Source organism: Trachypithecus francoisi, unplaced genomic scaffold (assembly GCF_009764315.1).
Source record: "Trachypithecus francoisi isolate TF-2019V2 unplaced genomic scaffold, Tfra_2.0 Lachesis_group10, whole genome shotgun sequence".
NCBI lineage: Eukaryota > Metazoa > Chordata > Mammalia > Primates > Cercopithecidae > Trachypithecus > Trachypithecus francoisi.
In genome coordinates, this window is record NW_022681455.1 from 78,073,385 (window position 1) to 78,095,951 (window position 22,567).

General features: G+C 42.0%; 1 protein-coding gene across 2 annotated transcripts in view; it reads right to left on the minus strand.

Annotated features, from left to right (window-relative positions):
- Positions 1-20,028, minus strand: part of ACSM5 (acyl-CoA synthetase medium chain family member 5) — a 31,749-nt gene extending 11,721 nt beyond the window's left edge. For both annotated transcript variants that reach the window (XM_033217838.1, XM_033217840.1), the window contains exons 1-7: positions 19,871-20,028; positions 17,897-18,115; positions 10,980-11,190; positions 9,811-10,021; positions 7,842-7,985; positions 5,195-5,348; positions 1,044-1,123 (exon numbers count right to left, since the gene is read on the minus strand). In XM_033217838.1, coding sequence (XP_033073729.1) covers positions 1,044-1,123; positions 5,195-5,348; positions 7,842-7,985; positions 9,811-10,021; positions 10,980-11,190; positions 17,897-18,100 — 1,004 coding nt within the window. In that variant the 5' untranslated portion in view covers positions 18,101-18,115; positions 19,871-20,028. The remainder of the gene's footprint in view (positions 1-1,043; positions 1,124-5,194; positions 5,349-7,841; positions 7,986-9,810; positions 10,022-10,979; positions 11,191-17,896; positions 18,116-19,870) is intronic.
- Positions 20,029-22,567: the final 2,539 nt, after the last annotated feature.

Sequence of the window (22,567 nt, forward strand, 5' to 3'; positions counted from 1 at the left end):
TTGCAAAACGCCCTCTCTGTTCAACAAATCATCCAAACTAAAAGAAAAAAAAAAAATTCAGTGATTGCAAGTACATTTTCGGTCTTGGAGGAGAGGGGAGATCAAATTGGCTTGATAAAGTACTTAGTACTACCAAATGGCATGCAACGACATTGTTCTTAACAAGGTACTTGGAGCTTGCTTTCAGCCAAAATCATCATCTGGAGATGCACGTATCAGATCAACAAATGGGATGAACTTCTTACATTGGAGAAGAATTCACTTTTAGAAGCATGTAAGAACTCCCTCCTCTGGGCACTTGGTGGGTAAATTCATGTGATTAGGAAAGATGAGAGGATGACTCCTCATGACTTGGGGGAGGACAAAAGAGGGAGAACAGGTCAGGGTTGGTGGGTACTGAAGGACGGTGGGCCTTTCTCCATATACCCCAGCAACTAGCCCTGTTCTGCCAGAAGATGTTGCTTTGGCTTCATCCAGGATGGAGCCATCATCAGTGCCTTGTCCCTTTCTCTTGGGTGCCCAATGGCATGTGGTCAGAGAACAGTTGGCTGGGGTGAGTCTGAGGCTGAGAGTTGGGGCATCTACTGTGGTGTGGGCTTGTTAGTTTCACCAGACCTGAGGGCCCTGGCCACAAACCCCACTCCATAGGTGGCTAACAATTGTCCAATCATTTCTCTCACCTCACAGAAGTAGCAGACACACTGCTGAGAGAATAGCCCATGGGTGTGTGGTGTGGTGAGAAGCCTATCTCAGGTGCTAAAATTTCAGACTGCCCTAAATCTATTTAGTTCCATCTGGATGCAAATTTTTGGGGGCCAGAAGCTTGTTCTTGAGGGGCATCTGTGAGGTTTACAGGTATGTTGACTTGTCAATGTGTATGTGTATAAATGTGTGTGTGAGAGAGAGACAAAGAGGCAGAAAAATACATAGAGACAGAGAAAGATAGAAAGAGAGTTGGAATGAGACGATACTTGTATGTGTGGATACCCATGCTGTATAGTCACATACTTAGGCCCTCAAAGCACCAAACAGATGGGCTGTACCTGGTCAGATCCTCCTGCACAAGCAGCCGAAAGATGGTTGGGACACAGCAGAGGGTGGTTATCGGGAATGTGGAGAGAGTCTAAACAAAAGCAAAGGGTGAAAGATGTCCTTAGAATCACTGGGGTGGGACCATGAAGATGGAGCCAAATGCACTGCATCTTTATATTCTCACTACCAAAGCAGAGAAGTTGAAAACTATGTGTGGAATCCAGCATCCAAGATGGTGCCCAGTGACCCCTACTTCCTAGCATTTGCACCTTTGGAGGAATCCCCTCTCACCTCATACCAAAGTGGGTCTGTGACAGCAATGGCATACTGTCAAGGTGATGAATATCACTTTCAAGATTCAGTTGTACAAAGACTACGGTTTCTGTCTTGGATATTCTTTCTCTCTCCGTTTCTCGGACCCCTTGTTCTGGGGGAAGCAGGCCACCATGTTTTGAGGTGCACACAGTGAGAAACTGGAGACTCTAGCAAACACCCAGTGAGAAATTGAAGTCTACTAAAAACTACCAGTGAAATTTTTTTGTTTTGTTTTGTTTTTTGAGATAGAGTTTTGCTCTGTCACCCAGGCTGGAGTGCAGTGGCAAGATCTCAGCTCACTGCAATCTCCATCTCCCAGGTTCAAGCAATTCTCTGCTTCAGACTCACGAGTAGCTGGGATTACAGGCACCCTCCACCATGCCTGGCTAATTTTTGTATATTTAGTGGACACGGGGTTTCACCATCTTGGCCAGGCTGGTCGTGAACTCCTGACCTCCTGATCCACACGCCTTGGCCTCCCAAAGTGCTGGGATTATAGGCATGAGCCACTGCACCCAGCCACTGTGAGTTTTTAAGCAATTTTCCAGCTTCAGTCAATCCTTAAGATGATTGCAGTCCTAGCTAATATCTTTTTTAAATTATTGTGGTAACATACACACAACATAGAATTTGCCCACTGGAATGGTTTTTAAGTGTATAGTCCAATGGGATTAAATATTTCCACAATGTTGTGAAACCATCACTACCATCCACCTCCAGGACTATTTTTATCTTCTCAAACTTAAACTCCATACCCATTACACAATAATTTCCCATTACTCTCTGCCCTAACTCCTTGTAAACACCGTTGTACTTTCTGTCTCTGAATTTAACTACTCTTGGTATCTCATGTAAGTGGAATCATACAATATTTGTCCTTGTATGACTGTCATGTTTCACTTAGCATAATGTCCTCAAGGGTTATCCACATTATATCATATAACAAGATGTCCTTCCTTTTTAAGGCTGGGTAATATTCCCTTGCATGTACACACCACATTTTGTTTGTTCATTCATCTGTGGATGGACACTTGTGTTGCTTTCACCTTTTAGTTATTGTTAATGCTGCTATGAACACGAGTGTACTTTGCTGACCTCTTGATTGCAACCTCATGAGAGACTCTATTCCCAAATCCCCTCATTAAGCTGCCTCCAGCTTCCTAACCATCAGAAACTGTGAGATAAATACTTGTGTTTTAAAGTTCTATGTTTGGGTATAATTTATTACATAGCAATAGATAATGAAAACACTATGTCAGAGCTGGGGGCAGTGCGAGGAGAAAGTCCATACACTGGCTGATCAAGCACTACATGGATAATGATGGTGATGAGTTTGATCATGATGATAATAGTCAATATGGGTTAAGAATCTACTATATTTGGTCCACCATGTGGTACCAGCTTACTCCTGCAAGAATGGCCATAATCAAAAAATCAGAATAGATGTTGGCATGGATGCAGTGAACAAGGAACACTTCTACATTGCTGGTAGGAATGTAAACTAGTACAACCACCTGGAAAACCGTGTGGAGATTCCTTAAAGAACTAAAAGTAGGGGCCGGGCGCGGTGGCTCAAGCCTGTAATCCCAGCACTTTGGGAGGCCGAGACGGGCGGATCACGAGGTCAGGAGATCGAGACCATCCTGGCTAACACGGTGAAACCCCGTCTCTACTAAAAATACAAAAAACTAGCCGGGCGAGGTGGCGGGCGCCTGTAGTCCCAGCTACTCCGGAGGCTGAGACAGGAGAATGGCGTAAACCCGTGAGGCGGAGCTTGCAGTGAGCTGAGATCCGGCCACTGCACTCCAGCCTGGGTGGCAGAGCAAGACTCCGTCTCAAAAAAAAAAAAAAAAAAAAAAAAAAAAAAAGAACTAAAAGTAGAACTACTATTTGATCCAGCAATCCTACTACTGGATAGCTACCCAGAGGAAAAGAAGTCATTATATGAAAAAGATGTTTGCACATACATGTTTATAGCAGCACAGTTTGCAATTGCAAAAATGTGGAACCAACCCAAATGCCCATAAATCAAGTGGACAAAGAAAGTGTGGTATATAAATATATGTCATGGAATGCAACTCAGCCATAAAAAGGAATGAAGTAATGGCATTCACAGGGACCTTGATGAGATTGGAGACTATTATTCTAAGTAAAGTAACTCAGGAATGGAAAACCAAACATTTTATGTTCTCCCTCATAAGTGGGAGTTAAGCTATGAAGATGCCAAGGCATAAGAATGACATAATGGACTTTAGGGACTTGGGGGAAAGGGTGGGAAGGGAGTGAGGGATAAAAGACGACAAATTGGGTGCAGTGTATATTGCTTAGGTGATGGGTGCACCAAAATCTTACAAATCACCACTAAAGAATTTACTAATGTAACCAAACACCACCTTTTAGTTACTATTCCCCCATAACTTACGTAACCAAACACCACCTTTTAGTTACTGTTCCCCCATAACCTATGAAAATAATTGTTTTTTAAAAAAGAATCTACTATGTTTTGAAACAACCTAAGTGTCCATCAACAGATGAATGGATAAAGAAAATGTACATATACACAATGGATCCATAAAAAAGAATGAGGTCCTGTCATTTGCAATAACATGGGTGGAACTGGAGATCATTATGTTAAGTGAAATAAGCCAGGCACAGAAAGACTAACTTCACATGTTCTCACTTATTTGTGAGATTTAAAAGTCAAAACAATTGACCTCATGGAAATAGAGATTAGAAGGATGATTACCAGAGGCTGAGAAGGGTAGCTGGGGGCTGAGAGAAAGGTGGGGATGGTTAGTTGGTACCAAAACAATAGAATGAATGAATAAGACCTATTATTTTAAAGTACATCAGGGTGACTATAGTCAATAAAAACTTAATCGTACATTTAAAAATAACTGAAAGAGTATAATTAGATTGTAACACAAAAGATAAATGCTTTCAGGGGATGGATACCTCATTCTCTATGATGTGATTTTCACGCATGGCATGCCTACATCAAAACATCTAATGTACTCCATAAATATATACACCTACTATGTACCCACAAAAAGTAAAAATTATTTCAAAAAAGAACCTACGATGTGCTGGCTCCTTTGCCTTGTATCATTTCATTCTCGCAGCAACTCTATAGAGATATGCTATCCCTTTCTTACAGGTGAGGCTGAAACTGCAGCTCGGGGAGGTTAGGCAACTTCCCCAAGGCCACACAGTTAGCGAATCAAAGGTGTGGGATCAGAGTCCAGGTCTGACTCTTTGACTGATGGCATGACCTGTGCAGTTAGCTGCCAGGTGATACAGCTTATCTCAGTACAAATAATATGAGCAGAAGAGCCCTCTGACATTTTAAGGAATGACACTTAGGATGTGGGGGGCTGGAGAAAGGTGACCTGTGTCTTGACTGGGGGCACCAATCTCCTCCCTCCCTATAAGAAGACCCTGGGAGGCTGAGCAGGAGTCACCAGGACCCTCTAGTTGGGCCAACTACTCATGTTAAACACCATGGACAGTAGCATTTGGATTTGAGGCACAGACTGATTTTGCCTAAGGGTTTGACAAATACCTAGGGTTTTGGCGGAGGCATAAGGAAGAAAGTGGTGGAGACAAGGGCACCCCATGCAGGAGAAATAGCAACGAAATGGTCTTAATCTAGGAATCTAGCTAGAGCATAGGCAATGATGGAAGGGAACCAGGTGGTCAGGAACCAGATTATGGAAGGCCGGGGAGCCACACCAAAGAAGCCTTAAAGTCACTGATTCATGCGTTTTCTCCTGCAGCCTGAAATCTATATCCCACTCATCTGATTTATATCCAACACATATGGGGTGTTGCTGGTTTTTCCTCTTACATTCAGGATAACTTTGGCATCAACTCGGGGCAGCTCATGCACAAAAATGCAAGCTCCATTAGGCCAGGCAGAGAAGAGAGTCCAGGCTGCCTTCACCCAGCCAGTGTCAGTCGTGTTCCAGAAGATGTCCGATTTGGTCAAGGCCACCCACCGTCTGCCAAAAATTAGAGAACGTCAGCACCGTTGGCGATGACTCTACCTTTAAGAAGGATTGTATTATCTATATCACCACATTGGGAGCCCTGCTTAGTGGGTACTCACTTATACTTGTGAAACCTGAACAAGAACCATCAAGTCCACTATTGTCTCAACAGGCATTTATTGAGCATCTTCCATGTACCTATGCCCTAGACTAAGAATACAGAAGCAAAAAGAGTTTCCAGAAAGTTCATAGTCCAGTGGATGTGATATATAAGGGAAAAAGTTAACTTCAGTACTCTATGCTAAGGTCACTTTATTTAGCCAACATTTATTTAGCACTTAGTCTGGGTTAGCACTAGGGATACAGAAATGAACAATTAGTCTTGCTTTAGGGCCTTAGAGTTTAGGAAGTATAAATATCTAGGAAGCCGCTGGAGAGCATGTTTTAACAGAGCTAAACACAAAGCCTTGTGCAATTACAGAGAATAGGCACCTAATCCAGAGGAATGTTCGAGATGAGTTTCTGAGAAATGCTCTGGTAGGGGAGATGACACTTGAGTTAGACATAAACAATGCATAGGGATTATATAGGTGAGGCAGAGAAGCAGAAGCATCCCAGGAATGGGAAACAGTGTCTGCAAACATGGAAGACAGAAAAGCAGTCATGCACTTGAATCCTGGGACCCAGGCACTCCTGGTTCTCCCCCTTTCATTGGCTGTTCCCTTCTCAGTCTCCTCTGCTGAGTCCTCCTGGTCTCCCCTTCAGTGCAGAAATGCCTCAGGCACTCAGTCCTGAGACCCATTCTCTTTTCAGTTTATATTACACTTTGCTGATCTCATCCCATCTCATGGTATGAAATACCATCTTTACACTGATAAGTTCAGCATGAATCTTTCTCTCTAACTTCAGACGTGTATATCCAAATGCCCACTCAACATCTCCACTTTTAACAAGGGGATGGAGATGTCTAAGAAGACTCTTAAATTGACAACTCTATAAACAAACTCTGTTTTCTTCCCACTAGACAGCTCATCCCACAGTTCTTCCCCCATCATTTAGTGCTTCCGGTTGTTCAGGCCATTCTTCTTAGAGCCATCCTTGACTCCTCCTTCTCATTCCACACTGATTCTGTCAGCAAGTCTTATTGGGTCTAGGTTGAAAACACATTCAGAATCTCATCTCTTCTCCCACTTCTCCCCAGGCAAGCTACCATGCTTGCCTCTTAATGCAATAGTCATCTTCTTTAGCTGTTTCCTCTACAGTTTCATTGTGAACCCAACATTCTGAGTGAGCCTTTAAAAACCATATTAGATTACGTCACTCCTCTGCTCAAAATATCCAATGCTTCTCAAAAAAAATTAAACATAGAATTACCATATGATCCAGCAATTTCATTTCTGCATGTATACCCAAAAGAAGTAAAAGCAGAGACTCTAACAGATACTCGTATGCCAGTGTTTATAGCAACATTATGGACAATAGCCAAAATGTGGAAGCTACCCAAGTGTCTATCAACAGGTGAATGGATTATTTAAAATGTGGTCGAGGCCAGGCGCAGTGGCTCATGCCTATAATCTCAGCACTTTGAGAGGCCAAGGCGGGAGGATCATGAGGTCAGGAGTTCGAGACCAGGTTGGCCAACATGGTGAAACCCCATGTCTACTAAAAATACAAAAATTAGACAGGTGTGATGGCGGGCACCTGTAATCCCAGCTACCTGGGAGGCTGAGGCAGGACAATCGCTTGAAACCGGAAGGCAGAGGTTGCAGTGAGCGGAGATTGCACCACTGCACTCCAGCCTAGGCAAAAGAGAAAAACTCTGTCTCAAAAAAATAAAAATAAAATAAAATAAAATAAAAATAAAATGTGGTCTATCCATACAATGGAACATTTTTCAGTCTTAAAAGGGAGGGAAATTTTGACACATGCTATGACATGGATGAAACTTGAGGACATTATGCTAAGTGAAAGAAGCCAAATTGCCAAAGAAAAGGACAGACTGCATGATGCCAATCACACGAAATACCTGGAGTATCAAATTCACGGAGATGAAAAGTCAAATAGAGGTTACCAGGGGTGAGGGGAAAGGGTAATGGGGCGTTATTGGGTAATGGGGGCATAGTTCTCATTTGGAAAGATAAAGCAATATTCTGGAAATGGATGGTGATCATGGTTGCACAACAGTGTGAATGTATTTGATGACATTAAACTATACACTTAAAATGGTTGAGGGTACATTTATGATATATGTATGTATATGTTTATGTATGTATGCGTGTGTGTGTGTGTGTGTGTGTGTGTGTATATATATATGGCTACGATTTAAAAAGAAACCTCCAGTGGCTTTTCACCTCACTCAGAGTAAAATCCAGAATCAAGATCCTTCCTGAGCTGCTCCTATTGGCTCTTTGACTTCAGCTCCTGACATCTTTCCCCTCACACCACTCCCTCCAGACCACTCGCCACTTTCTGTTCTTGGATCCTCTAGACAAGCTGCTCTGGTACCTTCCGCTGGCCACAAAACCCAGTCCGTAGCTGCTCTGGGAGTGCTCGACCATCTTGGGGGCCCCGGTGGTTCCGCTGGTGAAGTAGATGGCCAGCGGGTCTCGACTCTTTGTCCTCAGGCAGTTGTGCTCTGTAGGTGCCTCCCTGTAAAACGTAAAAACACTAGGTGGCGCTACCATGGTAAAAACAGTTAGTAGCACCGGTAATATGTATAACAACAATATGACTACCGTTTCATAAACATCACGTGTGAGGTGCCGTGCTTGAAAGCTCTGGCTTGGGTAACCTGCAATCACCTCATTGGGTAGGTACTATCATTATAACCTTTTTGCAGACAAGGAAACTGAGGCTCAAATGGTTAAATAACTCACTCAAAAGAGCCTATGCTTTCTTACCAAGGTATGAGGACTTTCTGGTAGAACACACACATGTCCGTGTCTATAATTCTGCACATTTAGGCACAGCTTCCACCCCCACCCCCATTTCTAATAATTTAGAACTGTTTTCTAAAGGTTTCCCCCAGTATGGGGTTTTGAGATCTGGGTAATTCTCAAAGTTCTGAGATCTGGATGACCAGCTAATCCACTGGCTCTCATCCCTGGCTGCAACGTGAAGTCCCCTGGTAAATTTTTGGAAGAAACTTGTCTATCCACTCTGAACAAAATAAAATCGGAATCTTTGATGTTTTCTTAAATGTTTCTCAGTAATTCTAGTAACAACCAAAATTGAGAACCACTGATCTAGGCCCACCTGACAGCTCTTCAAAACCATATGGGCTGATTTTTTTTTTTTTTTTTGAGACAGTGTTTCGCTCTTGTTGCCCATGCTAGAGTGCAATGGTGCGATCTTGGCTCACTGCAACCTCCGCCTCCTGGGTTCAAGTGATTCTCCTGCCTCAGCCTCCCGAATAGCTGGGATTATAGGCATGCGCCACCACGCTCAGCTAATTTGGTATTTTTAGTAGAGAAGGGGTTTCTCCATGTTGGTCAGGCTGGTCTCAAACTCCCGACCTCAAGTGATCCGCCTGCCCCGGCCTCCAAAAGTGCTGGAATTATGGGCGTGAGCCACAGCACCCAGGCCTATGGGTTGATTTTTTTAAAAAAAAGATCCCCAGGGCTCTTGCTCATCTATGCCTGGTTAAGTAGGTCAGATGTGAGGACTTGTCATCTGTATTCAAAACAGCACCCAGGTGAATCTGATGCAGCTGGTCTGTGGGGTGAGCATTTGTGACTCAATTGTTCAGCCCCCCTGAGAGGCCCCTTTTGGGTTCTGGCTTCCAATCAGGACAAAGTCTCAAATTCTGAGAAGGGTTTCCACCAGGTCTTTGCTCTAAGGCAAATATGGTCTCGGCTTTGCCCAATCCTGACTTAACTACTTTTTAGCACCTTGGGCAAATCACTTAAGTTTTTCAAGTCTCAGTTTCCTCATCTGTAAAACTGGGTTGAAGGGCACATCATCATGTCCTTTTCAGGGATTGAATAAGATGATGTCTTATCCATTATGGTGTTCTGAACACCAAACACAATGCTTGTCACGAAATAGATGTTTATTAAACCTTTGCTACATGAATGAATGAAGGTGAAGGCTTACATAGCACAGTATCTAGGAATACACTAAGTACCCAATACACGGCCACAAGTTTATTATTAATTGACCACCTGCTATGTACTAAATGCACCATATGGTTATTTCATGTACTCTGAATGGTAGCTCTAATAACCACTACCACCATTATAGAAGCAAATGAAGCACAGAAAAGCTGCTGACAAATCCAGCACTGACTGAATGAGCGACCTTGAACATTAAGGTGGTGAGCAGGATTATGCCCAGGTCAGTCTGGCTGCCAAGGGGGAGTGTTCCTCTCTGATTCACTCTCTGTGTATGAAATCAGCAACGCATTTCATCTTTTGTTGCTTAAAGGGGAAATGACTTCATTTTTCTGCTGTTCCCCTGGAGAACCCCAATTCACCGGAGGAGTTCCCTGAAGTTCAACCAGCCTGGCCGACTGTCGCTGTCTGACACCAGCAGCTTGGTCTGGAGGGAGGGGCATTCAGCACTGATGGCATCCACCCTTGGAGCTAGGGAGTCACTGGTGATAATGGACTTGGCCCTGGACGCCTGCAGCCGATACTTGAGGTCCTTCTCCGTCAGCTGAGTGACACCCGGAATCATGACAACCCCTGGCATAAAACAGAAGGGGATGTTGACTGGATAGCAGGGAAGGTCTTGGGTATAGAGGTAAGAGATGAGGGCAGGAAGGGGCTGGGGAGGGTTGGAATGCCTGAGCTGGAAGAGGTAGCAATAATAATAACAGCCTAAAAACCCTAGCCTTCTGAATAAGTGCATGATCACTTATTCACTCAGCATCAGTGGAGGCTTGCTAGGCTCACTGTGGCCTCTTTCCTCCTCTATTTCTCTGCTGAAGGAACCATTCTAAGAAGGTAATGTTTCACTGCCCTGGACATTCGTGACAATAGGAGGAGCTGTCCCCCTAACCTCCTGCAAGGGATAATATCACTAGTTCTTTGATTTCCTCTTTATCTGCCTTCCTTTGGCAGCTGGATGATGCTGTGATAATGAGAATCATAAAGTCTAAGAGTGAAACTAACATAGATTGGTTATAGGAGTCCCTCATCTATAACTGCATTGTTCAGGTAAAAATCTAGCAACTAAAGCAAGGCTCCCAAACCATGACCAGCAGAAAATAAGCTTGATTTGTCCCAGTCAGGACTTTTTAAAATGATAGGTGCCAACATTAAAAGACAGGAGGGTTTTTCATAAAAATCCAGAGTTTTCCATTACAAATCAGAAGTTCTGATAACACCGGTATTCATCTTGTCGTGGGAACATTTGGTTCGAGTTGAGAAGCAGCGACCCCATTTGATAAAGCATGTGATCTCCCATTTGCCGCAGTCCTCACCACTCTCTACTGCCTTGCACTGACCTGCTTTTATCAATTACATCACTATCTGGCCCCTACTATGCAATCACATCTGTGACTGTTGGGCAAATAGGAAGTAAGCACAACTCCACCTAGGGTTTATTTTTGCTCCATCTTCAAGACTCTGTGGACACCGCAAAGCTCTGGCAGGTTGTGTCTGACCCCAGCTAAAATTCCCAGCAGCCCTGCTTACTGACCTGTCCGCATGCAAGCCACACTGACCAGCCACCACTCCGGGAGCCGTGGGAGTACCAGCATCATTCTGTCCTCAGGCTGCAGGCCACATGCACCCTCCAGCACATTGGCTGCCTTCCTGGACTGCTTCCCCAGCTCCTCAAAGCTCCACTTGATCTCTGCTCCTGTGCCATTGACCCACCAGAAGGCAGGATTTGGGGGGCGGTGTCCAGCCTAGATGGTGGTGCAGGCAGAAAAAAATAGACGTAATTTATTGAGAATTTTTGTTTGCTTGTTGCTGTTGTTTAACGTTTTATAGTAGTTCATGTAAAATTCACAGGGTTCCAAAAGCAAAGCAATATGGAAAGGCATGCATTGAAAAGGCTTGCTCCCTTCCTTGTACCTATCTGCCCTGTTTTCTACTTCCTCTGCCTCGCTAAGTAACCAACTGTATTAGTTTTTTGCATATCCTTCCATAGGTTCTTTAGGCAAACACAAGCATATATATTTTTTCTACTATCTTTTTAATGCAAAAGGTAGCACATGATTTACACTGTTTCCTGTTTTTCCCTTTTTTATTGAAATATAATTCAGGTACCATAAAAATCACCATTTTAAAGCGCACAACTCACTGTTTCTTAATATATTCACAAGGTTGTGTAACTATCACCATTCTCTAATTCCAGAACATTTTTGTTGCCCTAAAAAGAAACACTGTACAAATTAGCAGTCCCTCCCCATTCCCTCCTCCTCCAGCTCCTGGCTACCACTTATCTGCTTTCTGTCTCTATGGATTTGCATCTTCTGGATGTTTCATATGAATGGTATCATACGATATGTAGCTTTATGTCTGGTTTCTTTCACTTTGTACAATGCTTTCAAGATTTATCTATGTCATATCATGAATTGGTATTACATTTTTTTGATGGCTGAATAATATTCCACTGTATGGATAGACCATGTTTATCCATTCATCAGTTGACAGACATTAGGGTTGGTTCCACTTTTTGGCTATTTTAAATAACACTGCTATGAGGATTTATGTACAAGTTTTTGTGTGAGCACATGTTTTCTATTGTCTTGGATATGTACCTAGGAGTACAATTCCTGGGTCAGTACTGTAATAACTCTATGTTAACTTTTGGAGGAACTGCCAAACTGTTTTCCACAGCACTGCACTATTTTACATTTCCATCCAGGCATGTTAGAGGGTTCTAATTCTCTGCATCATCTCCAACACTTCGTATTGTGCCTTTTTTTTTTTTTTGCCATGCCACTGGTTATGAAGTGGTATCTCCTTGTGGCTAGAATTTGCATTTCCCTAGTGAATAAAGATGTCAAGCATCTTTTCATGTGTCTATTGGCCATTTGTTTATATTCCTTAAGGAAATGTCTATTCAGATTCTTAGCCCATACTTTAATTGGGTTATTTGTCTTTTTCACTGTCGAGTTTGAGTTCTTTAAGTGTGGTAGATACTAGACCCTTAGCCAATATGTGATTTTTCAGATATTTTCTCCTATTCTGTGAGCTGTCTTTTTACTTTCATATACAAATACTATTAATTTTCATGAAGCCCAATTAATCTATTTTTTCTTTTGTTGCTTTTGCTTTAGAAATCACTGCCTAATCAGAGGTCACAAAGATATACTCCTATGTTTTCTTCTAAAAATTTTCTTATACTTTTTGTTTCTTCATTTAGGTCTTCGATACATTTTGAGCTAATTTTTGTATTTAGTGTCAGGTAGGAGACTCAATTAATTCTTTTGCATGTGAACACCCAGTTGTGCCAGCATCATTAGTTGGAAAGACAATTATTTCATCCATTTAATTGTCTCGGTACCCTTGTTGAAAATCAATTGATCGTAGATTTGTGGATTTATTTCTAGACTCTGAATTCATACCTATTTATCCAAGTCTATCTTTATGCTAGTGCCACACTGTTTTGGTTACTGTAACTTTTCAGTAGATTTGAAATAGAAAAGTGTTAGTCTTCTTTTTTTTTTCCAAGGTTGTTTGGTCCCTATGGGTCCCTTGCATTTCCATAGGACTTTTTGAATCAGATTGTCTGTTTCTGTAAGCAAGTCTCCTAGGATTTTGATAAAGTTTGCATTAAATGTGCAGCTCAATTTGGGGTCTATTTTCATTTTAACAATATTCTTTTAATCCATGAGCATGGGGTGTATTTCTATTTGTTTATATCTTTTCCAGTTTATTTCAGTAATGTTTTGTCATATTCCGTGTACAAGCCTTATACTTCTTTGGTTAAATTTACTTATATGTGTTTCATTCTTTTTGATGCTATTAGTAAATAAAATTATTTCTTAACTTCATTTTTTATTGCTCCTTACTCGATTATTGAGCATTAAGTTATCTGCTCTTAAAACACAATGATCATGAAGCAGGGATTCCATAATAGTCACAGACATATCCATTCAAACAATGGATTAAAATAAAAGGAAAACAATGAGTCACCAATTCCAAGCAACTCTGAATCCAACTGAGAAAACTCTGTTATGTTTCAAAGCCCTTAATCCTCTGTGGTTGTGGCTTTGCTTTCTAGTTGCTCAGCTCCACCCTCTGGGCTCCCAATTCCACATTCTTGGCTAACAACTCTGCCCTAAACAATCTTTTCTTTTTCAAGAAGGGTAACACATGTTTGCAGCTACGTAGCTTTAACCACCTGCTTCCTGCCTGTGGAATTTGGGGAGTCCAAAAGCCTTCTTTTATATTTTCCTCTCTCTGTCCAGTACAAGATGGCAGTGTTTCTACTGATATAACATTCTCAAGAAACTAATGGTTCTCTCATGTATGTCTCAGTGATTCATCCCATTAGAGAAGTGGCTCCTCCACAGATCTTTTCCACATAATCCCATCTCTGTTGCTGGTTTCTGCCTCCACGACTGAAGGAGCTCAGGAGCCTCATGTCTAAGCTCTTTAAAAAACTCTCTGTGACTTTTTGATACTTGAATTGTTGGCAAAAGATTGTCCAACCACACTCTTGGATTTCCCTTTGCAGCATACTTTTCTGACAGTGAATATCCTAACTTTAATGTCTTTTATAATACAGGAAGGCTGAGAATTGTTCAAACCACCAAGTTCTGGCTCTGTTTTTGCTTAACAATTCTTTCCTCTATCTCTTTCTTTCCTTTAGCATTGTAATATAACCAGCAAGAAGAAATCAGGCCACATCTTCAACACTTGGCTGGGAAATCTTCTTAGCTAAATATCCAAGGTTATCCCTTATAAGTTCTTCTGTCCATATAGCTCTAGGACGCTAGTCATCCAAAATTTCTGCCACTATGTAATAAGGATCCACTTTCCTTCAGTTTCTGATATTACATTTTTCACTTACTTCTGAGTTTTTATTATCTGTGCCTTTAATGTTCATATTTCTACCAACAGTCTGTTCATGATTCATGATTCTTTAAAACAATACAAGTCTCATCTATCATGTTCCTCCTTTCTTTTTGAGGTCTCGCTCATTAATCATTAATATCTGCATTTCTACTAACAGTGCTCAAGGCAATCTAGGCTTTTTTCTGTGCTCCTCAAAATTCTTCCAGCCTCTACCCATCACCTAATTCCAAACCTACTTGCACATTCTTTGGTATTTATTATAGCTCTCATTGCTACTCTTGGTGCCAAATCTGTATTGGTTTCAAATAATCCTATCTATTGCTGCTGTAATAAATTACCACAAACTTAGTTGCATAAAACAACATAAATATACAGTCTTATAGTTCTGGAGATAAAAAGTTCCAAATCAGTCTTGGTGGACTAACATTAAGGTATTAGAAGAATTGTTTTCCTACTGGATGCTTTAGTGGAGAACCTGTGTCCTTGCATTTTCCAGTTTTTAGAGGCAATTCACATCCCTTGGATCATGGCCCCACATCACTCCCACCTCTGTTTTCATTGTCACATCTCCTTCTCTGACTCTGACCCTCCTTCCTTCTCATAGGGTACCTTATGATTATATTGGGCTCATCCAGATAATCCAGAATAATCTCATCATATGAATATCTTTAGTTATAATAATGTTTGCAAAGCCTCTTTTGCCATGTAAGATAACATACTCACAGGTTTCAGGGATTAAGATGTAAAAATCTTGGGGAAGGAATACATTATTTTGATAACCATAGCCATGCTATTTCAAGTTTCTTTGAGTATCTTGTAAATTTTTGTTAAAAACTATACATTTCAAAGTACATCATTTGATTACTCAGGAAATCAGATTCCTCCCCCACCATACATTCCCTGCAACTCTCCAGAGGTTGGTTTGTTGTTGCTGATTGTTGTCATTTGTTTTTTTTTGTTTTTTTTTTTTTTTTTTTTTTTTTTTTTTGAGGCGGAGTCTCGCTCTGCCGCCCAGGCTGGAGTGCAGTGGCCGGATCTCAGCTCACTGCAAGCTCCGCCTCCCGGGTTCACGCCATTCTCCTGTCTCAGCCTCCCAAGTAGCTGGGACTACAGGCGCCCGCCATCTCGCCCGGCTAGTTTTTTTTTTTGTATTTTTTAGTAGAGACGGGGTTTCACCATGTTAGCCAGGATGGTCTCGATCTGCTGACCTCGTGATCCACCCGTCTCGGCCTCCCAAAGTGCTGGGATTACAGGCTTGAGCCACCGCGCCCGGCCTGTTGTCATTTGTTTAGTGACTTTTGTGAACCATTTCTGTGAAGTCTGCATTATTTGTTCTGTGTGGCCACTGAGATCTCTACTTGGTTAGCTTAGTAGTCATCTTATGATTAGACAGAAATTTCTTTAAATGCCTGAAACCAATAAATCTCCCAGTCTTTGGGTGGGTGTTGAGGCACACCTTTAGCATTCAGCCAGGCAATTAACAATCCTGCCTTAGTCTTAATTTCCTGCGTGCTCAAATTCTCAGTCTGCCACAAGTGAGAGCTTAGAGTTTCCTCAGATCTTTCCTAAGCATGTGCAAAGCCCTGGGAAAGAACACAGCCTTACTTAGGTGTGTTGATTTCTAGATTTCCAGGAATACAATATAATTTTAGATTCTCTAGCTTTTCTTTTTTCACTCTTTGGTGAGTCTATTGTTTGTCCCACTGGTATCCATCACCTTAGGCAACAATGAAGCTATAACATTTGTCTGGAATTGTTTTGGACAAAAACCCCCAGGGAAAAGGCTTTTCTCATTGATTGAGCTTCAAGTTGACTCAAATACAGTTTTACAAGTAGGGTCTTCTAAAGAACCAATGGGTAGCTCAGATAATAACAGTTCTTCATAAGTGAAGCTTTGAAAAAACTCCAATTCCATTCTGTCCCCTCTAATGGTTGCCATTATGCACAAGAAATGGGGGCTGTTATTTTTCAAGGCTACCGCATAGCTGGAAAATCCTTATTCTACCATTTTTTCCTCACCTAATCCTGCTTGCTTGTTTTTATCATTAGGAGAAGTCTTCTAAGGATGCCCCTAGTATTGCAAAAAGAACTTAGATTTTTGTAGGCCATCAGGAATGGAAAATCCTGGCTTCATCTCTTACATGCACTTCTCATTTAATTCTCACTGTTACTCTAAGTAGCATATGGTATGACTACCATTTTACAGATGAGAAAGTTGATATCTAAAGAACTTAGGGCACTTGTCCAAGGTCACACTTCAAGTACATGGATGAACAATGTCTATCCGACTGCAAAGCCTGCTTTTAAGTCACAGTCATCCTCATACCACCTTCATAAGTTTCACTATATCTGCTGACAGTTAATTTTACTGTATCAACTAACAATGCCATTTACATCATATTTTTTCTTTAAACAATCTCATCTTATAATTAACATGAATACAATTCTTTGAATTAAATTTTATATTTCCAGTTTTGTATTCTCCAGCTTTTCTTTTTTCACTTTTTGGTGAGTCTATTGTTTGTCCCTACTGTTATCCATCACCTTAGGCAACAACGAAGTTAAACATTTGTCTGGAATTGTTTTGGACAAAAACCCCCAGGGAAAAGGCTTTTCTCATTGGTTAAGCTTCACATTGGTTGAAATACAGTTTTATAAGTAGGTCTTCCTCTTATATTGAAAAGTTAGTATCATGTAACACAAATAAAAAGTAACCATGAAATAGAGAGACTCAACAGACACAGATATAAGGGAAAATAAAGAAGAAAGCAGATGCACAGAGACACACAAATAAATCAGGGTTATCTTATTCAATTCTATGTATCTGTTATGATCTGCAAAAAGCTTTGAGCCTGAGCCCTATTCTTTCCTTATTTTATTTTGTTTTATTTTATTTTATTTTATTTTTTGAGATGGAGTCTCCCTCTGTTGTCTAGGCTGGAGTGCAGTGGCATGATCTCGGCTCAATGAAACCTCTGCTTCCTGAGTTCAAGCAATTCTCATGCCTCAGCCTCCAAAGTAGTTGGGACTACAGGTGTGTGCCACCATGCCTGACTAATTTTTATTTATTTATTTGTTTATTTTATTTTTAGTAGAGACGGAGTTTCACCATGTTGGTGAGGCTGGTCTTGAACTCCTGACCTCAGGTGATCTGCCCTTCTTGGCACCCCAAAGTGCTGGGATTATGGATGTGAGCCACCGCGCCTGGCCTTCTTTCCTTATTTAGAAGAGAAGTGCATGACACTGAGCAAGAGACATCAAAGACAGAGTAGTAGCAAAACAAAACTTCCTCCTTCAGTTGATGAACAACTAGAAGGGAATCAGAAGGGACATAACTGTCTCACTGTGTGATTTGGGCTCAAGGGACACTTCAGAGAAGGAACAAGCATGTCTAAGGCTCACAACACTGACTCAGATTTTTTTTTCCTAAGTCTCAAATGCTAACAGTTTACATTTTAGAACTAGCAAAATTCCCAGGTCCAAATTTCCTCATCAACATGTCTTGGAGCCTTGAGTCTCATTGTGGTACCTGAGGGCAGCCTCAGATGCCCCAGATGGACTCTAGGACAGAACAGGCTTCACCTCTTCCAGCCGACTCCACACATCCAGCACATCATGGGCAAAGTTGAAGTACTCAGGCACCGGCTGCCTTCCCAGGCTGATGGCTTCCCAGGTGGCCACGATCTTCTGAGGAACAGGTAGAGGTGCTGGCTGCCTGGGAGACCCACAGAATCCCCTGGAGTTCCTCTGTACCTGGAGGACCAGGTGTCTCAACCATGGTCTCATGTGGTCGCCTCCTGTCTGTCACCAAAGAAAGGAAAGAGGGCATTGTCATAAATTCTGGACTTTGTGGACAACACGGAGGTTAGGAGAAACGTGTGGTCAGTGCTGACGGTGACTGTGGTCCCTACTGACTTGTAGAACAAACTCTCCACCTTCAGTCTCAGTTCTTCTGTGTGATGGTCATTTCTCTCCTCTGACCCCGAGATCCATCCTTTTGACCTCTCACTGACTATGGGTCTCTGGGTCTCAGGTCTGAAATCACAGCCCACCTCTCAAGGTTCAGTACTTCAAAGGGAATCCCTCAAAAAGCCTTTGGCCAATCCTGAACTGACCTTACAAAGTTGAAGACAGCCCTAGGGCAGCACTGTCCAATAGAGATAGAATGTTAGCCACCTGTGCAATTTACAATGCTCTACTACTTCCACTAAGAAAAGTAGAAACAGGTGAGATTTATTATAATAATACATTTTATTTAACCAGATAGAGCCAAAGTATGACCATTTCAATGCATAGTCAATAGATGAATAAATTGGTAAAGAGATATTTTACATACTTTTATTTTTTTTTTTTGTTTTTTTAGTACTAAGTCCTCAAAATCTGATATAGATTTTACCCTTACAAACACGTGTCAATTTGGACTAGCCACACTTCAAAGGCTCAAAAGCCACAAGTGGCTGCTGCATGGCATGATGTGCTTTTAGTGTCTTTTAAATTTTTTAAATTTTTTAAAATTAATTTTATTAGTTTCAAAATTTTTATTATTGTGATTTTTGAGACAGAGTCTCACTCTGTTGTCCAGGCTAGAGTACGGTGGTGCCATCACAGCTCACTGCAGCCTTGAACTGAAGCAGTCCTGCCACCCCAGCCTTCCTACAGCTGGAACTACAGGCACTAGCCACCACGTATGGATAAATGTTTTAAAGGTTTTTTTGTAGAAACAGGATCTCACTGTGTTGCCCAGGCAGGGCTTGAACTCCTGGCCTCAAGTGATCCTCCCAACTCGGCCTCCCAAGTGCTGGGATTACAGATGTGAGCCACTATGCCCAGCCCAGTTTTAGTGTCTTGCTACTCAAAGTGTGATCTGGGGACCAGCAGATGGGGCCCCACCCTATACCTGTAGAATTAGAATCTGCAAGTTAACAGGATGTTCAGATGTTAAAGTTAACATGTTTAAAGTTTGAGAGACATTGGCCCGGGAGCTGCATGTGACCTCAGTTTCAGTTTCCTTGTATTAAAATCCTCTTAGTAATAATAATAACAAAATATGGTAATAACAACATGTGGTAATAACAACCAACAAGAATAATGTGGCACAACAAGAAAAACTGTAACAGCTACAGTCTATCGAAGGCCTACTGTGTACCAAGCATTTTAAAAGTGCTTATAGGCATTATTTCATTAAATCGTTATAACAGCTCTATGCTGTAAATGTTATTTTCTCCATTTACAGATAAAGAAAGTGAGGCTTAAGGGGAAAAGTGACTTTCAGGTTTCACCTCCTGGAAAAACATAGGCCCCAGCCTCTGCAGTGGCCACCAGACTTCCTTTCTCTGACCCACCTCTCCTGCCCCTCACCTCTCCTGAACTCTGCCCCAATCCTTTCCTCAGTCTCCCACCCCTGGATTCCTCAGGCGCCTAAACAGCTGATAATTTAGAATCCCCAGGCCTCCTTCCCATTCCCGGACACCATTTCAGACGTCACTTCCTGGTTTCATCGGCAAAGGCCTCAGAGGCAGCTGACACCTTCGGCTGAAAACTTTCTTTCCAAATTACCTTGCTCTTGAACCAAAGTAATGCAAAAGGTCTCTGTTTTCTGTTTCAGCTGAGCGGAGCAGACCTGAATGCCTGTAAACACTGGGTTCCCTCAGAACACAGCCTCCCACAGGGAACTTCGGCCCCAAATGCAGCCAAGAGTGGGCAGAGCCAGAACCCAGCAGCTGACACAGCGGCTTTAACTGGTCAACTGGTCAGGGTGTGTTGAGCCAGTGAAAGTGGCCTCCTGCCAAGTTTTCTCAGTACTCACAGTGGCTGGAAGATCAGACCTCAACTGTCATGCCTGGTGGGTGCACTGAAACTGGTGGATACATTCCCTAAAAATTCAAGTTGCCATCTAATCAGAAAAAGCAACAAGAAGATTATGATGCTTTAACAGAAAAGGTACAATAGTGATAATAATATAAGTCAGACTTTGTTTCTTTTCTGCTCAGAACCCCCCAATAGATACAGAGAGAACAGAGGAGTGGTTCCAGGGAATGGCTCTAAGGCATCCCTTTGAAGTCATAGAATTGTTCTAAATTTGGATTGTGGTCATGACTGCACAACTCTGTAAATTTACTGCAAAAAATAGTAATAATAATTGTACACTGCCAAAAGAAGTTTTTTGGGTGTTTGTTTGTTTGTTTGTTTGTTTTTTGAGACAGGCTCTTGCTCTGTCACCCAGGCTGGAGTGCGGTGGTGCAGTCTTGACTCACTGCAACCTCCACCTCCTGGGTTCAAGCGATCCTCCCACCTCAGCCTCCCGAGTAGCTGGGACAATAGGCACGCACCACCACGCCTGGCTAATTTTTGTATTTTTTTGGTAGAGATGGGGTTTCAACATGTTGACCAGGTTGGTCTCAATTCTTAAGGTGATCTGACCACTTTGGCCTCCCAAAGTGCTGGGATTATAGGTGTGAGCCACTGCACCTGGCACAAAGGTGGTTTTTTGAAAAAGCTTCCTACAGTTCCCTATCTCACTCACAGTCCAAGCCAAAGTCCTGACAATTGTCAGGCGTGGTGGCTCACGCCTGTAATCCCAGCACTTTGGGAGGCCGAGGTGGGTGGATCACGAGGTCAGAAGATCGAGACCATCCTGGCTAATACGGTGAAACCCTGTCTCTACTAAAAATACAAAAATTAGACGGGTGTGGTGGTGGGCACCTGTAGTCCCAGCTACTCTGGCAGGCACCTGTAGTCCCAGCTACTGGGGAAGCTGAGGCAGGAGAATGACATGAACCCGGGAGGCGGAGGTTGCAGTGAGCCGAGATCACATCACTGCATTCCAGCCAGAGACACAGCAAGACTCCGTCTCAAAAAAACAAAAACAAACAAACAAACAAAAAGTCCTGTCAGCTGCCTACAGGGCCCCACAGGAATTCCTGCGAGTTTTTCTCCTCAAACCCCGTGTCTCACTCTGCTCCAGCCATACTGGTCTTTTTGTTGTTTGTTCTCTGAAGTTCTTTTTAAATTATTTTTAATTTTTGTGGGCACATAGTAGGTATATACATTCATGGGTTACATGAGATGTTTTGATACAGGCATGCAGTGCGTTAGAACCACACCAGGGTAAATGGGGTGTCCATCACCTCAAACATTTATCCTTTGTGTTACAAACAATCCAATTATACTATTGTAGTTATTTTAAGCGTATGGTTAAATTATTTTTGATGATAGTCATCTTGTTGTGCTAGCAAATACTAGGCCTTGTTTATTCATTCTTACTACTTTTTTGTACACGTTCACCATCTCCCTTCTCCTCCAACTCCCTGCAACACTTCCCAGACTCTGGTAACCATCCTTCTATTGTCTCCATGAGTTTATTTGTTTTCCTGTTTAGCTCCCACAAGTAAGTGAGAACACAATGTTTGCTTTCTATGCCTGGCTTGCTTCCCTTAATGTAATGACTTCCAGTTCCATCCATGTTGTTGCAATGACAGGGTTATGGGTGTCCTATAGAGAGGACGCTGAACCATTAACTGCCTTTCTTTGCAGTGATTCAAACATCACACTGGATTTTTATCCGTCACTGTATGTTGTTCCCCTGTGACTCTGTCTCATTTCCTGGCCTGGCCAGTTTGGCTCATTTCCACGCAGGCAGCTCCTCTCCCTTGCTGCCACTCTTGGCCACAGGGAACCATCTTCTGGGCGCTCAGTGTCCACTTGCTCAGCATTCAGTCCTCTACTGCGACCCAGAATACAACCTCATCTCTGAATCTCCAGCCAGATCTAAAGATACCATCTCTACCCTCAGTAGGGTGTACAGACTGTTGGATATTATCTCTTTTTCCAGCAGTCTAATCTCAATATCACTACTCTCCATCAGTACTTTTTTAAAGAATATATAATCATAAGACATGAAAAATGTTTCATAAATGTTCAATGAAAGAACTGGATACACTTTATAGATAATATAATCACAATTTTATTTTTAAAAAGTATATTTTAATCCCATACATAACAAAATATGAATGTTTCTCTAAGTAAGGTGATGTATGATTTTAATTAACTCATTTTTTCTGTATGTTCTATGTTTTATAAATTAAATCCTGTTCTTTTCTAATCAGAAAGAAATTAATGTTATTTTACAAAAAGAAGCTTTAAGTTGGGCACAGTGGCTTAGGCCTGTAATCCCAGCACTTTGGGAGGCTGAGGCGGGTGGATCACCTGAGGTCAGGAGTTTGAGACCAGTTTGGCCAACATGTTGAAACCTCA